The sequence below is a fragment of the Mytilus trossulus genome, chromosome 2, assembly GCF_036588685.1.
Source record: "Mytilus trossulus isolate FHL-02 chromosome 2, PNRI_Mtr1.1.1.hap1, whole genome shotgun sequence".
NCBI lineage: Eukaryota > Metazoa > Mollusca > Bivalvia > Mytilida > Mytilidae > Mytilus > Mytilus trossulus.
In genome coordinates this window covers 40,726,072-40,747,196 of record NC_086374.1, presented here as the reverse complement: position 1 = coordinate 40,747,196, position 21,125 = coordinate 40,726,072, and the positions used below count along the sequence as shown (strand labels likewise).

At 31.2% G+C, this 21,125-nt stretch overlaps 1 protein-coding gene across 1 annotated transcript in view; it reads left to right on the top strand.

The window, feature by feature from the left end:
- The window catches only part of LOC134707235 (valine--tRNA ligase-like), a 35,283-nt gene extending 14,158 nt beyond the window's left edge, over nt 1-21,125 (top strand). Inside the window, exons 15-24 of the mRNA XM_063566833.1 lie at nt 750-820; nt 1,576-1,701; nt 3,167-3,271; nt 3,556-3,703; nt 4,281-4,555; nt 7,760-7,963; nt 8,457-8,568; nt 9,001-9,182; nt 17,776-17,910; nt 21,019-21,125. Of these exons, the coding sequence (XP_063422903.1) occupies nt 750-820; nt 1,576-1,701; nt 3,167-3,271; nt 3,556-3,703; nt 4,281-4,555; nt 7,760-7,963; nt 8,457-8,568; nt 9,001-9,182; nt 17,776-17,910; nt 21,019-21,084 (1,424 nt within the window). The 3' untranslated portion in view covers nt 21,085-21,125. The remainder of the gene's footprint in view (nt 1-749; nt 821-1,575; nt 1,702-3,166; nt 3,272-3,555; nt 3,704-4,280; nt 4,556-7,759; nt 7,964-8,456; nt 8,569-9,000; nt 9,183-17,775; nt 17,911-21,018) is intronic.

Genomic DNA, 21,125 nt, shown 5'->3' with positions numbered 1-21,125 from the left:
ACTTGAGGAGTAAGAGCAAGACTTGTCAGCTTGATTAGAATCATAGAGTTGATTCTCCATAACATAATATGAGACTGAGTTAATTTTCCATAGTATAACATGACAAAATCGAATCTCCATAACATAACATGACATAGAGTTTGATGCATCATAGTATAAAATTACATTTTCATAGTGTTACATTTCAAAGAGTTGGTTCTCCATACTATAACATCAAACAGTTGATTCCCCATAATATGACATATAGTTGGTTCTCCATAACATGACATAGGGTAGTTGATTCTCCATAACATGACATAGGGTAGTTGATTCTCCATAACATGACATAGGGTAGTTGATTCTCCATAACATGACAATGGGTTGGTTCTCCATAACATGACATACAGTAGTTGATTCTCCATAACATGACATACAGTAGTTGATTCTCCATAACATGACATAGGGTTGATTCTCCATAGTATAGCATGACAAAAATTGATTCTCCATAAAATAACATGACAGAGTTGATTCTCCATAACATGACATATAGTTGAATTTCTATAGTATAGCATGACAAAAATTGATTCTCCATATATAGTATTACATGACAAAATAGATTCTCTATAACATAACATGACATAATATTGATTCTCCTTAGTATAACATGATGTAGAAAGAGGGCAAGAAACAATTTGACACATACACTGTTGTATATGTGTCCTGCTGCAAATCAGTAAGATTATATTTTAATGAGGTTATTTTATTTTCAGATGAAGATGTGTTAGATACATGGTTTTCTTCAGGGATTTTTCCTTTCTCTGTCCATGGATGGCCATCTGAGGTAATTGCTAATTCCTCACATTTAACCAATGTAGACAAAATAAAAAATATAATGGAAACATATAAGATTTGAAAAGAAACATTGCACAGTTTTGATTATGTAATTTACAGTTTATAAATCTTGAAATTTTATATTTTTAAAAGTCACATTTGTAGTAGGATTCTAGAATTAGAGAAAATACAGAATGCTAGTATTCTTAAACATTGGCTCTTTCATATGTGATACTGTGTTATATAAACATTATTGATACAAATATTTTAATGAGAAATACAATTATATAGATATTATGCAGTTATTATCAAATGAGATTTTCAAAATTGAAGTAAACATGTAATGATGATGTCAGGTAAATAAATTTGTACTTCCTCAGGTTAATGGAGGCAGATTTAGAGAGGTTTTCAGGGACCCCTTTTGTGGGAAAAATAAATGATTATATAGGGAATCACTGAAGCATGACTGGAGCGGGCCCCCTCTTTAGCAGTCAGTAGTGCCCCCCCCTTATGAAAATTTCGAAATCCACCACTGGTTAAATCACTATTGCAACTACCTGTCATGATGAACTCTCTACCAATGATTGTTAGAGGGTAAGTGACTCAAAAAAGAGTTTTAAATTTATTTATTTTTTTATGCAGAATTCAAATTGACAGTTCAATGATTGTTACTTGATATTTGAGTTGATCAACTGGTCAAGTTTTACTGAAATTTGTGGAACTTACATTAGCAAAAGCATTTTATTTTTGAATGATTTTTTTCAGACAGCTGATTTTCAAAAATACTATCCTACAAGTCTTTTGGAAACAGGAAGTGACATAATATTTTTCTGGGTTGCAAGAATGGTCATGATGGGTCTGAAACTGACAAATCAGCTTCCATTCAATGAGGTAAATATTTTTACTGTATATGTGAATGAATTTCAGGTGTCTCAAATCAGCTGACAATTATCAAGGTGTAATCTTGGTTGTAAATTTTCTCATGTATACTACTGTGGATTCATTTATTTTCGTGGATACCAATTTTCGTGGTTTGAGGAAAATTTACACATTCGTGGGTATTTAATTTCGTGGTTTTGGCAAAGTCTACACTGATTCCTTTGGAAAATTTGTTTTTCGTTGAACATTTGAATTTGTGGTTCTCCTGTTCCCACGAAATCCACAAAAATTGGTATCCAACGAATATTAATGAATCCACAGTATGTAGATTGATTTGTAAGTGTCTTTGGTGAGTTATCAAAATTTGAGATGATACAATGAGGTACTTTTTCTTTGATGACCAAAATATTTAAAGTGCCTGTTCTTTACCACTAAATTAACTAAAACTGAAATAGGAAATGTCAAATCAAAAACCTTGGTTTTTCTTAATAAAACCATCAATTATACATTTTCTGACAAATTAATGGGTTATCTTACTTGACAGCAGTAGCCCAACATAGTGATCACTTCTGTTATCCAGCATAGTTGTCTATATTGCATTTGTCAATCTACATCTCCTTGAAAATGACTCGACAGAATTCAATCAAACTTGCATAGTATGTTCTACTTGACAAAAAAATGCTATTTCAATCAATGATTTTTATGGTTTCCAATACTGTTAATATTTGTTTGAGACCACAGGCAGGCCACAACTGGAAGACAAACACATTTCTTGTAATACCTAGCATTAACGGGGGAAAAATAAGGTGAATGTATTGAAACTACTGTAAATTCATTATTATTTGTTGGATACCAACTTTTGTGGATTTTGTGCGAACAGGTGAACCACAAAATTAAAAGTTCAACGAATAACAAATTTCTATAGGTTTGCAAGCAGACCTTGGTAAAACCATGAAGTTTAATATCCATTAACATGCAAGTTTTCCTTAATTCACAAAAGTTGTTACTCACGAAAATAAATGAATCCACAGTATACTATTTTGGCACAACATGTGTTGGGCACAATGTTGAAAGTTACTGTTGAAAATGATAACTCCACTGAATTGTGACATTCTATGTAATAAGATAGTATTTAGGAAATGCAATTAATGTATTTTTAGAGGTTTCTTAGACCTCTAGTTACTGAAAAGTTCAATTAAGGAGGTCATATTTTGATCTTATCTGTATAGAAATGTTTAGATACAATGTTAAAATATTTATGTACTGTTTTGAGTTTTACATGTAGGGATTACATGTTCAATATAGGTAAACACAATTTATATATGTCTATTACCAATTGGTCTGAGAAATTAAGTTAAGCTAAGCACATATTTATATGTGGATCAATAAGTTTTAATCTATAAGCTAATGTTGTGGTTTTGTGTGTATCAAATTTGATATCCCTAGAATTATCTTTGAACTTTGTTTAAAATTTCAGGTTCTTTTGCATGGTTTATTGAGAGATTCTCATGGGAGGAAGATGAGTAAATCCCTTGGAAATGTTATAGATCCTATAGATGTAATTAACGGAATATCACTACAGGTAAAACCTGGAAAGCATTTGTGAACATTTATATAAAAGATATGTGTTGAAATTTGGAATTGAAAGATTTACTAGGAATTCTTTAATTCATTTAAGATAACACAAAAACAAAAATGAAACACATAGTTCTTGGCAACGTAATAAATGAAGTTTGATATCTTTTTAGAAGAATTTATTATAAAATAATAATATCTTACAAAATTTTAAAATGAACAAAATGATATCAGTAAAATTGTACATTGTATTCAACTGAAATGTACATTGTATTCTACTGAATTTTACAGGACCTTCAAAAAAAGTTAGATATTAGTGGTCTGGACAAAAATGAGATCAAAATTGCAAAGGCAGCCCAAATTAAGGAATTTCCAATGGGTATCTCTGAAGCTGGTGCAGATGCCTTAAGGTTCAACTTGTGTTCTTTTGATTTTAAAAGTAAGTTGGTCTTGACATTTTTTCATTTCAGGTTATAATTTACTTACTTTTATTGCACTGTATACTAAATTAAAAATTTTAAAAACTGTTTGAGTTGTCATTAATCCTTGTCAAAAACTCCCAGAGACAAACAAGAAATTCCTGAAACAGAATAGGTTTATGGGCTTTAATCAAAAAAAAATTTCATAATAATGTTTTTAAAAAATGAACTTGGTGTTATGTAAAATTGTGAAATATAACTGATCAAGTAATGGCATGAAGGACACATATGTGACATACTTAAAAAAAATTTGTTTCAATGGTAGGTTGTTATTGATAATTGATTCCACTACAGTCATTACAGAATTTTCTAATTCCTTCTCAATACATGGGAAGTTATCACCAAAGAAATATGTTAAATTTTTTTTTTACTTCTATTCTATAATTTATACATCAGTACATGGAAAGGTAAGACCAAATGGGGACGGTAAAATTGAATAAATAACCTCTCTACATCTAAACCATTCTATTGCCATTTGTTAGCATTGATTTTTTTGCTTCATTGACTTTTATTCATACTCTTTTTATTTGTTTACAGCTCAGGAAATAAACATGAATATCACACATGTGAAGAGTAACAGACATTTCTGTAATAAGATATGGCAGGCATTTAAATTTGTACAAACCCATCTGGGAAATGATTACAAACCGGTGGAGTTATGTACTACAAGTGATGAAATTGACCAATGGATTTTGAGTCGTCTCAATCACATGGTTGAGTCATGTGATACTCATTTTAAAACATATGATCTGCAAAACGTGACAAGAGCATTACATGGATTTTGGTTGAATGATTTTTGTGATGTTTATTTAGTAAGTATTTTAAAAATAGGATTAAACTGAAAGACAATGAGCACATACCGTGAAGCACAACACCTTGCATGAATTCAAACAAAATGACTACACTGTAGATTTCTTTATTATGTCCCACCTACGATAGTAGAAGGGTATTATGTTTTCTGGTCTGCGTCCGTTCATCAGTTCGTCCGTTGTACCGTTCGTCCATCTGTCCTGCTTCAGGTTAAAGTTTTTGGTCAAGGTAGTTTTTGATGAAGTTGAAGTCCAATTGACTTCAAACTTGGTACACATGTTCCCTATGATATGATCTTTCTAAATTGAATGCCAAATTAGAGATTTTACCCCAATTTCACGGTCCACTGAACATAGAAAATGTTAGTATGAGTGGGGCATTCGTGTACTGAGGACACATTCTTGTTTTCATACCTATTTTGGTATTTTCGTGGATATTTGATTTTGTGGTTCTACCAAAGTCTGCATACATTATTATTGATTTTTTTTTTTAATTCGCTGTACATTAAGATTCATGGTTCACAGACTTCCACAAAATCGTTGAAAAATTGGTATCCAATGAATAATAATGAATCCACATTATCCTGAAAAAGTCTTGCGCAAAAAGAAAATCTCTAAACAAGATTTTTTAAGTAGATAAAAGAGGATGTTGAAATTTGAGTGTAGTTTAAACATATTTTATTTGCTTAAATGTGCAAAAGGGATGAGACACAAGTTAATCAAACTTATATAGTCTTCTCCCATAACAATTTATAACAATAGAATATTTACAAAGCATGCAAACAAACAATACATTATATATATATATATACAACTCGTCTAAACATCAACCCAACAATGTTAGATCTGTAAATTTGCTTTCGCAAATTTTTGGTTCTTCCCTCGCCGGGATTCGAACCCATGCTACTGTGATATCGTGACACCAAATAAATATATATATATATACAACTCGTCTAAACATCAACCCAACAATGTTAGACCTGTAAATTTGCTTTCGCGAAAGCAAATTTACAGGTCTAACATTGTTGGGTTGATGTTTAGACGAGTTGTATATACATTATGTACACAGCCATGTATCACCATCATTGATGGCGATCCGATGGATACATCTGTTGTAGGGTTGTCACTGACTCAGACGTACTTATATATATATATATATATATATAAACGAGTCTAAATTGAAAACTACGTTCAAACCTATGATTGCGTTGGATAAAAACCGCAATTTTTATACGTGTGCATGTCAAACAAATTTCGTTGTAGAAGGGTCTAAAAACAGCACAAACAACATTTTCCAAAAGACCAAAAAAGTGAAAAAAGTATATTTAAACAAAACGCATTTGACTAACAGGTCGAACAACTGATGTTCTTTAACCCTGCTGACTGCCATTGACGATTGCTAAATAAAATTGATCACAAGATGTAACAAAATGGATCTGAATATAAATTTAATACGTCACAGAAAAAAAAAATTTGTTAACTTGTGGCTACGATGTTGTGCCACAAACATTCGGTGTCAATATTTCTTTAGTAATATATATATATATATATATATAAAATGTGGGAGTGCTTAAGGTCAAGGAACAGTAAATGGGCTATGTCGCAGATTTTGCTAAAAAATTGCATACAACCTTGGCTCGTTGAACTACAACTGAAAATCGAAAAAATTATACATTTATCTCTTTTATATTCTGAAAAATTGCAGATTGATTTCTCTTAATATGGGTGAACATTTGTATAGGAAGCACATAAAATCGATGAAAAACCTTCTAAAATTTGTCTTTAAATCGCCAAATCTATAATTCTACTCCATAGATTTTTCTTAAAAAACTATATATTGTTGACACATAAATTTCTGTTTTAATGATATAAAATAATCATAGGGTCACCGACTTCGTTTTTTGTCTAATAATCATTTTGCTACCTTATTGGTAGTGAAAAACGTTAAAAATCAACGTTTTACGGCCTGCAACGTGATAACGTTACGATTATTTCGACGTTTTGTTGGATTTTTTCACAAAGAACGCATCTTTGAAAGATGTATACCGTAAAAACGAAGTCGGTGACCCTATCTTTATTTTGCATCATTATCAACAACATATAGTTTTTTAAGAAAAATCTATGGAGTAGAATTAGAGATTTGGTGATTTTAAGACAAATTTTAGAAGAGTTTTCGCTGATTTTATGTGCTTTCTATACAAATGTTCACCCATTTTGTAAGAATTCAATCAGCAATATTTCAAATGATAATTGAGATAAATGCATTATTATTTCGATTTTCAGTTGAAGTTCATCGAGCCAGAGCTGTATGCCAAATTTTACTGAAATCTATGACATAGCCCATTTACTGTAACTTGACCTTAATTGTTTTGTTTTTTATTGGGTTTTTTTGGGGTTTTTTTTATTGAGATTTCTCCGCACAAACTACTAATGCCTTGTGTTTGTCTTTTCAAAGTGAAAATACACTTACCGGGTGCACTTAAGTCAATTTCAACATAGTATTCATTCAATATTAATACATTGCTACTATTTTGTTGAGTGTATTTTCTGTGGTATATTATTTTATTTTTTTATTTTTATAACACTTGTTACATGTCTTTTATTGTGTGTGTATTGCATATGTTATTGTTTATAATAATATTGTCTGTATAATATGCCCTCCTGGGGCCCTAATTTGGTAAATAAAAATATTCTATTCTATTCTATTCTATAAAAAATATTTGAACTGTGATGATTTGAGTACCCCTACAACTAAAATAAGCTAAAGACATCTAAAGGTTAACAAACAGTCTTCTACAGTAGACAATTGCCTTTACAGTATGTCAATCTTTAAATCATCTGTAGGCTATAAAAGTGGTGAATGAATACTGTGGTTTTGTGGTTTCATTTATTTTCGTGGATATCAATTTTGTGGATTGAGGAAAACTTATATGTTCGTGGATATTTAATTTCGTGGTTTTGAAGAAATCTGCATACAAGCCTATAGAAAATTTGGTATTCGTTGAACATTTAATTTCGTGGTTCGTCTGTTCCCACGAAATCCACGAAAATTGGTATCCAACGAATAATAATGAATCCACAGTAAGATAATTCTTTGGTATCTGTGTTAATACAGATACATAAAATGATAGTCTTGCATAAAATCTTTAATGGTTGTCAGAAAAAAAACATTCATATAATCATTGTCAACTTTGCTTTTAATTTTAGGAATGTATAAAACCAGTATTTTCTAATTCATCTCTGGATACTAATCCTACAAAACAGACATTATATACATGTGTTGATACATTTCTGCGAGCTGCCAGTCCATTTATGCCTTTCCTGACAGAAGAGTTATACCAGAGATTACATATATGTAATGATAATGGAGCAGAGAGTGTTTGTATTGCTCCTTATCCAACTACTGAAGAGGTAAGATGTAAAACTTAAGTACAGTGATAAATAACTTTGTCTCCTATTTCAGCTTACAAAAACTGAGTATGCAACAATGAAATTTATGATGGATGTCATCAAGTTTTCCATTATACAGGATATATTGAATATGCCTTTTAAAAGATCATATTTAGAAATGGTTAATGAAGTTTTTCTGTAAAGATTTATATATATTTTTGATAAAATGTTTCAATTTTTTTTAGTTACACTCTATATATATTAATAAAAATAATGTATTTATGACTTTTGTATCAAATAGAATTAAGCAGAACAAATTTTCACAAAAGTTGATATCAAGGTTATATAAATGGTTTTAAAACATGAAAACCAGAATATCAACAATGTCATTTTGGCTGAGAAATGATTGTAAATCAACTGAATTTGATTGCTGGCTTTTGAAAATATTTCTGTAATGTTTTGAATTTGAAATTAAGCAGACATAGACAATTTTTTTGTTATGTTTTTTATTTAGATATCACAGAGAAGACAAGATATTGAAGAAGTGATGGATGTCATAAAATCTGTTGGATCAAATGTTTTATCTGTGTCAAATGAATTCAATATAAAAGTAAAGAAAATGAATGGTGAGTTATCTGCTTAGCTAATTGTGTGATGTGTATTGTCTTAAATAATCTGAAAATGTATTTACATTCTAAACAAAATTGTAAACACATACAAATATGAAAGCCTTGCTCTTTTCTGCTTCTTCGTCCATATTGACCAACCACCAAAAAAAAAATCAGAATGTTATGATATTATTTATGACAAACAGCTAACAAAATGTACATGGTTTATTTGTGTTTGTGTCAAAATTAGTGATTCGTATTGAATATACACAAGGTGAGAGTGTTTTTGCTCTGTGTTCAAGGCCTCTCTGTCACTTTGAGATGAAGAACAGAAATAAAAGCACTGTTTATTTGCTTTTTATGTGTTTTTTGTTGTACTGACTTTGTGTCATGGTTAGATACCCAATATCCTTTGATTTTCTATAACATATTTATTTTTATGTTTTGCAGTTATTGTTTTGGTTGATAATGATGAGCTTCTACAGAAATTAAAGTCTGACAACTTTCATAGAGCATTAAAGGTTATTTCAAAAACTAGTGCAATAATGGTGACAAACAAAAGAGAAGCATTACCCGATGGCTGTAATATTACAAACATAAATAATGATGTACAAGTACACTGCCAGTTAAAGGTAAGTTTGAAATTGAATTGTATACTGTGGATTCATTGATATTCTTTGGATTTCTTTTTTCTTCATGCTTGAAGATTTTGATTTGATATTTTATGTATTGTTTAATCATTAAAAATAACAGATGAAGTTTAAATTTTGTTCTGTTCTGACAATTTGTGCAGATTTACACTCCTTGAACTTAGAAAATTCACTCAAATAATGAATTTTCCACATTTTTTTGTCATACTTGAAGATATTGATTCGATGATATGTTGTTTTATCATGACAAATAACAGATCAAGTTTGAATTTTGCTTTGGGCTAATGATTTTGTACAGAGTTATGTACCTTGGACTTAGCAAATTCATATTTTTTTTGTCATGCTTGAAGATACTGTCTTGATATTTGTTATATTGTTTACACCATGACAAGTTAAAAATCAAGTTAATATTATTTTGTTCCAATATAATGAATTATTAACTGGTAGGGAATTATGTATTAACAGGCAATAGTCACAGAATACCTGTTTTGTTTTTCATTGCCAAATTAATTGTCAAGTTCCAGTTTCGGTGGTGTAGCTGCAGTGTACCATTATCATTGATCATCTCAATGTGATTGATTTTCTCGCAAAAACAGGAAAAACAATCAAGTTTAGATGACCAATGATAATCTTTTAATTGCTAGTTTATCTATGATGATATTGTTAATTTCATGACACAGGCACGTGGGTCATAAGTTTCTAGGGATAATTTTCAAATCAATCAACTTCGCTTTAGATTGATTGATTGATTGTTGGTTGCTTTACGCCGCATTAGGCTTCGTTTTAGGAAGAAAATTAGCAGTCAGCAAGATCAAAGGAAAATTTTGTAAAATAGCGATAAAAACACTTTTCGGTTGTTCCACAGTCTATATCACTCTGCTCAGCTCTTAATAAAATTGCATATCATGATTTTTTTACTTCAAATATGTTGATCTGGCTTTTAAAACTTTGACCCAGACATACCAGCAACATATAATGTTTGACCTGACATTATTAAGTTTGACCAGAACTTATCAAGTCATCTTCTGGTTACTGGTGAAACAAAGTAATCACTTCCAAAAGACACAAATACAGCTGATAAATCTATTATCAGGTTATCTGCATGTTGACATTGTAAAATATCAGCTTCTTGACACAATATAGGGCTTTTGGATCTTGTTTGCTGCACTCACTTGACAATAGCTTCATATTATGTCTTGCAGCTGTCATTTTAGGATATTAACATGCAGACAACCTGATAATTGGTACGTACTACAATGCTACATTGCAGCAACACCTGAGTGTTGCATTTATAAGTTTGAAATATGGTAAATTTCTATAAAAATTGCACACATTATGACAGCTGTGATAAAATAAACATTTATTCATTTCCTTGAAAATAAAATGGCATAGTTGTTACCAGTATAAAATGTGTTCAGTATTTACCTTGCAATAATGCGCACACTTTTTGTTTGGTCTAAGGTCACAAGGGAGGTAATAATCTCTCTTTAACATTAAATGTAATTTTTTGCAACACTGATATCCAACATAAAGGAAATAGATTTATTTTTCAACTGAGTTATAAAAAGGTTGAAAACATGATCCTCTAGTCCTAACTAGAGGCTCTAAAGAGCCTGTGTTGCTCACCTTGGTATATGTGAATATTAAAAAAAGGAAGCAAATGGATTTATGACAAAATTGTGTTTTGGTGATGGTGATGTGTTTGTACATCTTACTTTACTGTTCATTCTTGCTTCTTACAATTATCTCTTTCTATAATGAACTTGGCCCAGTAGTTTCAGTGGAAAATGTTAAAAAAAAATTACAAATTGTTAAAAATTGACTATCAAGGACAATTACTCCTTAGGGGGTCAATCAACCATTTCAGTCATGTTAACTTATTTGTAAATCTTACTTTGCTGAACATTATTGCTGTTTACAGGTTATCTCTATCTATAATAATATTCAAGATAATAACCAAAACAGCAAAATTTCCGTAAAATTACCAATTTAGGGGCAGCAACCAAACATCGGGTTGTCCGATTCATCTGAAAATTTAAGGGTAGATAGATCTTGACCTAATAATCATGACTTCATGTCAGATTTGCTCTAAATGTAAAATGTAAAAGTTAACGAAGACGGACGCAGGACGATGCTGGACACCAAGTGATGGGAAAAGCTCACTTGGCCCTTCGGGCCAGGTGAGCTAAAAATTACATTGGCTTATTGTGTAGGAAGATTAATTGTACCAATTATTGAGGGATAAATACACAATCAACAAAAGAAATTGTGTTTTCTCTGATCATGAAAATAAAGTATGAATTATTTCCAAATGATTGTTTCTCAAATTAAGAGTATACTTATGGTAAGAAGATAATTCAAATGATTTGTTCAAAGAGAGCTTATGCATTATGTTTACCTTTTGGAAGAAACAAGTTTAGTATTTCCACAAAAGGTTGAAAATGTAAAAAAACAAAACTAAAAAAAGATGAAATTTTTTAAGTTGATACATTCTTAAATTTTTACCCTATTTATCTCACAAGAATTTATATTTTTTATAACAAATGATTAGATACAAAATAGAGAGAAATATTTGTCAAAAAACTAGTTTGGGATTAAAATTGTATAGTAAACGCTCAGTACATGTTAATGGGCTATATTTAAATTATGAAGAAGTTATGAATGCATTTAAGTACTCTGCTATCATGTTGTCTGTGTTGTCAGCCGTCTGAAATTTCATTTAGTTTACAGACAATAACTTTAGTTTAAGTAAATGGATCTCTATAAATTTTTACCAGAAGTTCAATACCACTAAAGGAAGGATGTGATTAATTTTGGGCTTATGGTCCTAACAGTTTAGGAATTAGGGGCCAAAAAAGGGGTCCAAATAAGCATTTTTGTATTTTCCAGACAATAACTTGTGTTTAAGTGTATGAATCTCTCTGAAATTATACCACAAAGGGATGGTTATGATTGACTTTGGTAATGGGGGATATGGCTCAAACAAATTAGAAATTAGGGACACAAATAGGGGAAAACTAGGTTTAAAAGTAGTGTAAGGAAGGTAATCCAATTATATTTTTAAAAATACAATGTTGCATATATTTTGATTTACCTCCCTTACACTACTTGTAAAATATGTAAAAAGAAATATCAGGTTTTGCAATGGACCTTTTGCAAAAAAAAAGAGGGGGGGGGGGGTAAATGATTTTTTTTGTGTCAGAAACCTATTGTGTGTCAATATTTAATTACAATCCAAATTCAGACCTGTATCAAGGGCGAGTATTGTCTCTATTTTTTCCCCATCTGTTAAGGGCTTGACTTATGTGGTTGTATATATATGGAAGTGTTTAACGACCTTGACTGGCTTTTCAGCCCTCGCACGGTCGGCTCGGTACCGGAAGACGTTTGGTGAGCTTTATCATATTTTGTTGCCGTGGGTCAGGAACAAGTAGTGGAGGTCGCAATATGGAGGCCGCCATCTTGGTTTTGGTGAGTTGTTTTTGGTTTGTTGACTATTTTAGATTTTGCTTCTTCACAACGGCTGCTTTCAGGGCCAGTTTGGTCAGCTTGGCAGCCCGCTAACCTTGATGATGGAGTACTGGTAGATGATCTCGGATGTAGTTCAAAAGATGACAGGAAGCATTATCAGGACCAAAGCCGTGAGGCAGTGAAATGTAGGTCGTATCACCCAACAGCCTAGGATACAGCCCTCGGACGTTAATCGGCATAACACTCCCCATGATACAATGGTTTTGGAGTGCATGTTAACGCGGGTACACCAACTACTACATCTATCTGTACGGCATGGATTGGTTTCTGTCATCTTAAGTAGTAAGTCGTTGATATCTAACTGTAAACCCTCATCGAAGATAGTGGGTAAAGGAGAGCTGGCCCAGCACGTCCGTTCAGCTGTAATGACTGAGACATGGATTGAATTACCCCGTTGATGTGGTTGTATCCATCTTTGCTCAGGGAAACAATTTATTTTCATATATCAATCAAACTTAAATGATTAAGAAAGCAAAGAGTCATCTGGTAATCGCCTCATATGTTCCTATATGGCAACACTGGGGACACATAGTACCCATTGAAATCATTTAGGAATTAAATATTTAAACCTTCATTTCTAGATCTACTTTGTCAGTCTTTAAAGGAAGGAGTGATTTATATAAGGACCTCTGCAAAGTGTTTTTGATGGCATCATTGGTTCATACTGGCCGGTTTTAAAATCTACTCCTCTGAAAGTACAATGCATAAAAGTTTGAAACTCAAGTTATTTATTTTTGTTATGCATTTGTAATATTTTGTTAAGAATTTGTCATGAGATTTATGATTTGAAATAACAAAATGTTGTTTTTTTTTGCTGTATATAGTCTTATATAAATTTAAGAAAAAAATAACAAATTTCTTGGATAATTTAATATTGTTATCATGTACGTATACGTATTGATCATTAATTTTCAAAACAAAACATAGAAAGAAACTTTTGAAGAACCAGAATAATATCTAATTCCAAAGTTTACATTATTTCAGTCAGCTAGTTACTTAACCTGAGTATACCTCTACATTAAATATGACATTATCATAATGGTGTTTATTTAAAATAACATTGTATTGAATGGGTATGTGTAGATTGTAGCCCACAGAACTAGGTACTGTAGTACTATGACATCATTGGACACCTGTGAACAAATAGTAGGATATGTAAAAGTCATATCATAGTAGAATTGAAGATAAAATGATAGATTTGGTTTGAATGAGACTGTAAATGAGTTTGAATCAAACAGTTAAAACTGGAAAGGGTTATCTGTGTTAAACATTAGTTGTAGTTTCAGTAAAATTAATACTGTTACCAAATAAATGTAAAAACAGAAGAGAGACAACAACCTTATTTTATTTGAATAAATGATTTCTAAGTTCAGTGTAAGCAACAATAATTACAAGCATGCAGGATTAATAATGCATTTGTAGTGTATTAACTAAACTGTTGGTTCATGTTTACAGTTTAGGAATTTTTGAAACATTCTCTTGTAAAGCTTGTATCTAACAAATTCGTCAAAGTTACGTAGTACATGTTGGTGGACTTTTATGAATTTTATTTTCTGAGAGACCAAATTTTGTACATCAAAGCATTACCCATTATTTTCAAATTTCTCACTGAAAACTTATCTATTAATAAATTTCTCATTAGAAAATCAAAACTTTTCCAAAGGAGTATGTTCGATAAGATCCCAAAATGGCCCCCCTTTTTAGCGTAAATTTAAAATTCGTATTTATCGACCAATATCACGATAAATTATAGCTACTACATTGACTAGCTAGGATACAACCCATTTTGTTGAAAATTTTACGTTTCTGTGTTTCATTATGACGTCACAAGTTGTACTCATATTGATTTTGACGAAAAAATCAACGAAAATGGTCGAATTTCCATAGATTATTGGACAGGAAACATAGAGCGCATACGTCGACAACAAAGATCTTTTAAAGTAATGTTTGTGAAGACATTTCATATGTCTCATTTGAATCTTAAGCTTGTCAACGCCTGCGCTCTATGTTTCCTGGTCCTTTATTTGGTTGAAATCTTGCTGATTTTGTCACATTTCACCAAAATCCCTTATCTTGACCTTTTTTGGATGTAAAAATCAACGTGTTAGAATTAAACTTTGACAAAAACAGTTCTGTTTAACTTTCTAACATGTCTATAAGTCAACTTTAAACAGTTATTACCTTGTAACTTTGAACTTTATAATTGGGGCCAAATATGGCCCTTATCAAACTTACTCCTTTTATATCATAATATTATATCAAATTCAAATTTCATATAGATTTATAGTTTATCAACATACTTATAGATTTCAACTTTTATTGAAAACAAGTACTTGTGGAAGTTATTGCTGTTGAAAGTGTTTTGATGTTTCTTAGGTCTATTGAATATTTTCTCTAGACAAACTGTCCATTGAGGGTCTAAAGTCATATTGGAGATTGCAGTATTTCTCTTTAAATGTATTACATTATCACTAATACTAACCTTCCAAACCTTTAAAAGTGGCATAGTTTTTGTAGACATAGATCTTTTTTCTTATCTTTGAAATTTAATGACATTGAAGGAAAAGAAATTTTTAAATTTTTGCCCATTACTCCTTCAGGCTATCAGTCATGCCCACTGGCTATTACCTTCAATTCTTTGCAAAACATATGTACACAATCTTTCATACAAAATTTGGATTATTATTCAGAAGGTCGCTTTTAAAAATCTATTGAAATTAGGAGTACATTAGTTGATAATAATGATGTATGTTATCATGAGAATATCTAAGCTGCTTTTGGGTTCAGTCATTTCTTAAAAAACATTGAAAATTTTATCAATGAGATATATGTGCACGCATCCTTTAATTAGTTATAGCAACCCAAACATAATATGCAGGTCACTGTATGGTTTGCTCTAATACCAAATACAGAGCCCTAAATCCTATTAATTAAAAACGTCATGTATATTAAAGTACTAGTACATTTGTACTCCATATAGACCCTCATAAAAGCCCCTCATCTTACCTGTATGTGTATTACCTCTTTGTAAGCAATAGATTGGATAAAGTTTATCTCAGTACAAACATTGACAGGATTAGGATGTTTGTACAGGCCTTTTAAGGGGAGATAATTGGCTAATGTTTTACTCTTATTTGTTGACTTCTGGTTATGGTGACATTGGAATTTGACAATTAAGGAAAAGTGATTCAGTTTGTTCTGATTTAGTATGCTATTGATTATTCTGTATGTTATTTGAATAACTTGAAACATCAATAGATTTTATTCTTATAGAAAATATCCTGTAAAAAACCTTCATATATAAAATAAATGAATTAGATGTGTTTGTATTTTTAAAGACAAAAAGTCAAAAGTGTTGGTTTTTTTTATATATAAACACACAACTATTTCTATATCATGAAGTAACAAACAATCATTGGTGGCATTCTTATTTTTGATTAGATAAACCTAGGTTACTGACTATCCTAGGCAGTAAGATAATGTCTACTTGACATAAAGAACGAAGAATAACACTGAGTCTGTCAGTTATTGTCAAAGGTTACATGTTCTCTCTCCTTTCTCGTTTACTTTGACAACAATAGTCTTTGTCAGTTATAAAAAGACTTATGTTGTGAGTATGTAGAGTTATAGGTGAGTGATATCATATGTTGAAGAAATAAGAAACTAAAGATTTTGTTTAATGATGTTGCAAGGAAGCATTTTTTAAGCCTAGTTAGATTTTTAAATTGCCTAATTGAGGACATAAATATTTTTAAAGATGATTGAAATAAGTTTCATAGAACATAAAACTATATCCTGTTTTGTCCTCAATAATTAAGTTCACAGTTTCAAGATAAAAAAATGTTTTTAGTTAATGAAAAGACACATGAGAAAGTTAGATAGAATTTTTTGTGGAAAATAAAAAGAGATGCAATTTGTGACGTCATAAATTGAACATAAATACATATATTTTTAACAAATAGACATATTTTCTATTTAGTCATTGTATTAGCTTTGATTCATTGGGTCATAAGTCCTAATTTGAAATTGTAGTTAGAAATGGGGTCTGTTTTAGGGTGTAATTGAATCTATTCCTTTACATAAGTTAGTTGTGCAAAATTTGGATAGAAATAGAACATGGGATAACTGATATGAAATAAAATTGAAATGGGATAAACACTTTCATAATCATACCAACATTTATGATGAAAGCATGAATTTGCACTTTTTTAAAACCTTCAAGTCATGTTGTTAATTGATCATACCACAGTTGCCAAATTATGATAGTAATTCTTCTGTAATTTACATCCCAAAGATGTCAATTTGGTAATGGCATTGGTGTGACATGTGTATAGAAGAGGTCGATGGGCATAAAGAATACAAATATTAGGAGTAAACACTAAACAGCAAGGGATTTCTGTTTGATCAAATTGATTATTGTACTGACAAAGTGAAAGGATTTTGTCCCCGGTTTTCATACTTGTTTTTGGAATTATGGGTGGGACATAATTGTCATTATTCTTACCCAAATCATAATCTTTTATAGCGGAAAATGTGTAAAGAAATTAACCTGTCACTTTGTAACTTTTATCAATTTTGATAGTAAAAGACATGTATTATTGTCCTGACAAGTTTTTTAATAATTTTATAACTTCAGTATAAGTCAATAGGGACAGACAGATAAGCAGAGTTTTAGTACTATATCAATATTTTAGATGTTATGTTTTTTAATGTCATATTTATCTATCTATTTTAATCAGAAAATTTAATAAAACACCATCATGGTATAAATAATTAAAAGTGCATTTCTCTCAGGTTTTAAAATTAATGATTCACCACTCCTAAAAGTTCAATTTAATCTAAAAATCTATGCATGATTCCAGAAAAAATAGTACAAACAATGTTGAATTGCCTTTATATAGAAACTCTGAGTTATTTCAGATCATATGGATTTTTTACAATTTGTTTTTTATGTGTACTACATGTAACAGGATGTAGTGACCCTACCTATCATATCTTTATTTTTTCATTTAACAATTTGTTTTAATTATTCTTTATGTTACAGGACATAATAGACCCAGCTGTAGAGGTTTCAAAACTAAAGGAAAAAATAAAGAAAGTTGAAATGAAAATAGAAAAGTTAGCAAAGAGCAAAAGCAATAGAAAACATGAAACTTCTGTCAAAGTTAGGGATCAAAAGGTAAATAGACTTTTGGTTTATATGTATTTTCACTCCAGGGATTTAGATTTCTAGGGATCTCTATGGCCTTCAGTAATGAGCTTGCATTTGATTTCTAGGGATCTCTATGACCTTCAGTAATGAGATTACAGGTGATTATAAGGGATCTCTCTATGGCCTTCAGTAATGAGATTGCATTTGATTTCTAGAGATCTCTATGGCGTTCAGTAATGAGATTACATTTGATTTCTAGGGATCTCTATGACCTTCAATAATGAGATTACATTTGATTTCTAGGGATCTCTATGACCTTCAGTAATGAGATTACATTTGATTTCTAGGGATCTCTATGACCTTCAGTAATGAGATTACATTTGATTTCTAGGGATCTCTATGGCCTTCAGTAATGAGATTACATTTGATTTCTAGGGATCTCTATGGCCTTCAGTAATGAGATTACATTTGATTTCTAGGGATCTCTATGGCCTTCAGTAATGAGATTACATTTGATTTCTAGGGATCTCTATGGCCTTCAGTAATGAGATTACATTTGATTTCTAGGGATCTCTATGACCTTCAGTAATGAGATTACATTTGATTTCTAGGGATCTCTATGGCCTTCAGTAATGAGATTACATTTGATTTCTAGGGATCTCTATGGCCTTCAGTAATAAGATTACATTTGATTTCTAGGGATCTCTATGACCTTCAATAATAAGATTACATTTGATTTCTAGGGATCTCTATGACCTTAAATAATAAGATTACATTTGATTTTTAGGGATCTCTATGGCCTTCAGTAATGAGATTACATTTGATTTCTAGGGATTTCTATGGCCTTCAGTAATGAGATTACATTTGATTTCTAGGGATCTCTATGGCGTTCAGTAATGAGATTACATTTGATTTCTAGGGATCTCTATGACCTTCAGTAATGAGATTACATTTGATTTCTAGGGATCTCTATGGCCTTCAGTAATGAGAATACATTTGATTTCTAGGGATCTCTATGGCCTTCAGTAATGAGATTACATTTGCTTTCTAGGGATCTCTATGACCTTCAGTAATGAGATTACATTTGATTTCTAGGGATCTCTATGGCGTTCAGTAATGAGATTACATTTGATTTCTAGGGATCTATATGACCTTCAGTAATGAGATTACATTTGATTTCTAGGGATCTCTATGGCCTTCAGTAATGAGATTACATTTGATTTCTAGGGATCTCTATGGCCTTCAGTAATGAGATTACATTTGATTTCTAGGGATCTCTACTGCCTTCAGTAATGAGATTACATTTCATTTCTAGGGATCTCTATGGCCTTCAGTAATGAGATTACATTTGATTTCTAGGGATCTCTATGACCTTCAGTAATGAGATTACATTTGATTTCTAGGGATCTCTATGGCGTTTAGTAATGAAATTACATTTGATTTCTAGGGATCTCTATGGCCTTAAATAATAAGAATACATTTGATTTCTAGGGATCTCTATGGCCTTCAGTAATGAGATTACAGGCGATTATAAGGGATCTCTATGGCCTTCAGTAATGAGATTACATTTGATTTTTAGGGATCTCTATGGCCTTCAGTAATGAGATTACATTTGATTTCTAGGGATCTCTATGGCCTTCAGTAATGAGATTACATTTGATTTCTAGGGATCTCTATGGCCTTCAGTAATGAGATTACATTTGATTTCTAGGGATCTCTATGGCCTTCAGTAATGAGATTACATTTCATTTCTAGGGATCTCTATGGCCTTCAGTAATGAGATTACATTTGATTTCTAGGGATCTCTATGACCTTCAGTAATGAGATTACATTTGATTTCTAGGGATCTCTATGGCGTTCAGTAATGAAATTACATTTGATTTCTAGGGATCTCTATGGCCTTAAATAATAAGATTACATTTGATTTCTAGGGATCTCTATGGCCTTCAGTAATGAGATTACAGGCGATTATAAGGGATCTCTATGGCCTTCAGTAATGAGATTACATTTGATTTCTAGGGATCTCTATGGCCTTCAGTAATGAGATTACATTTGATTTTTAGGGATCTCTATGGCCTTCAGTAATGAGATTACATTTGATTTCTAGGGATCTCTATGGCCTTCAGTAATGAGATTACATTTGATTTCTAGGGATCTCTATGGCCTTCAGTAATGAGATTACATTTGATTTCTAGGGATCTCTATGGCCTTCAGTAATGAGATTACATTTGATTTCTAGGGATCTCTATGGCCTTCAGTAATAAGATTACATTTGATTTTTAGGGATCTCTATGGCCTTCAGTAATGAAATTACAGGTAATTATAAGGGATCTCTCTATGGCCTTCAGTAAAGAGTTTACATATGATTTCAAGGAATCTCTCTATGCCATGCAGTAAAGAGCTTACATTTTCTTTATAAGGACATCTTTATGGCCATCAGTGATCCCTTAGTAAGTTTTACAGATGCCATCACTAGTTGGCTTACCATTATAAAATATCTGTTTCACCCATGATAGCTGATATGTTCCTTATTTAATAACTACAATTTCACCGTTTTGTCCTTAAGGTATCCTACCCAATTAGTTTAATTAATAATTGTTTTCACTTATATGAGTAACACACTGGACCTCATGTGGGAAGGATCTTCTTACCCTTCCTGAGTACCTGAGATAACCCTTAGTTTTGTTTGGGTTCTTGTAGCTCAGTTTTTATTTTTTACTAAGATGTGTTTGGTGTACTATTGTTTGTTTGTTGGTGTTTTTGATTTCAAGCCATGATGTTGTCAGTTTATTTTCTAATTATGAGTTTGAATGTCCCTTTATTTCACCTCTTTTTTATACTAGTGTCCACATCAAGTTAATACTGTGCTCTATCAAAAGGTACTTTTGATTTATATGACTTCAAAGATTTACAATGTGACATATTTGTGAGCACTAAGGTCATTTTCAATATTGTGCAATTGTACATTTAAAAAATGTCCTTGATGTACTGAGTATATAAATCTTATAAGTAGAAATTTATTATATCTTGTTATAATCATATTAATAAATCAATAAGGTAATAGTATTATAGGGCATTAGTTTGATTTAATTTACAGTCTGAATTTTACTGATAATATTAATTTGTTTATTTCAGACAGAGGAACTACAACAACAGATAAAAACAATTCTGAGTAGGATAAAGCAAATTGAGGATATGTAACAAAAAAGTTATTAGACTTATGGTATCATTTTTTTTTCAAT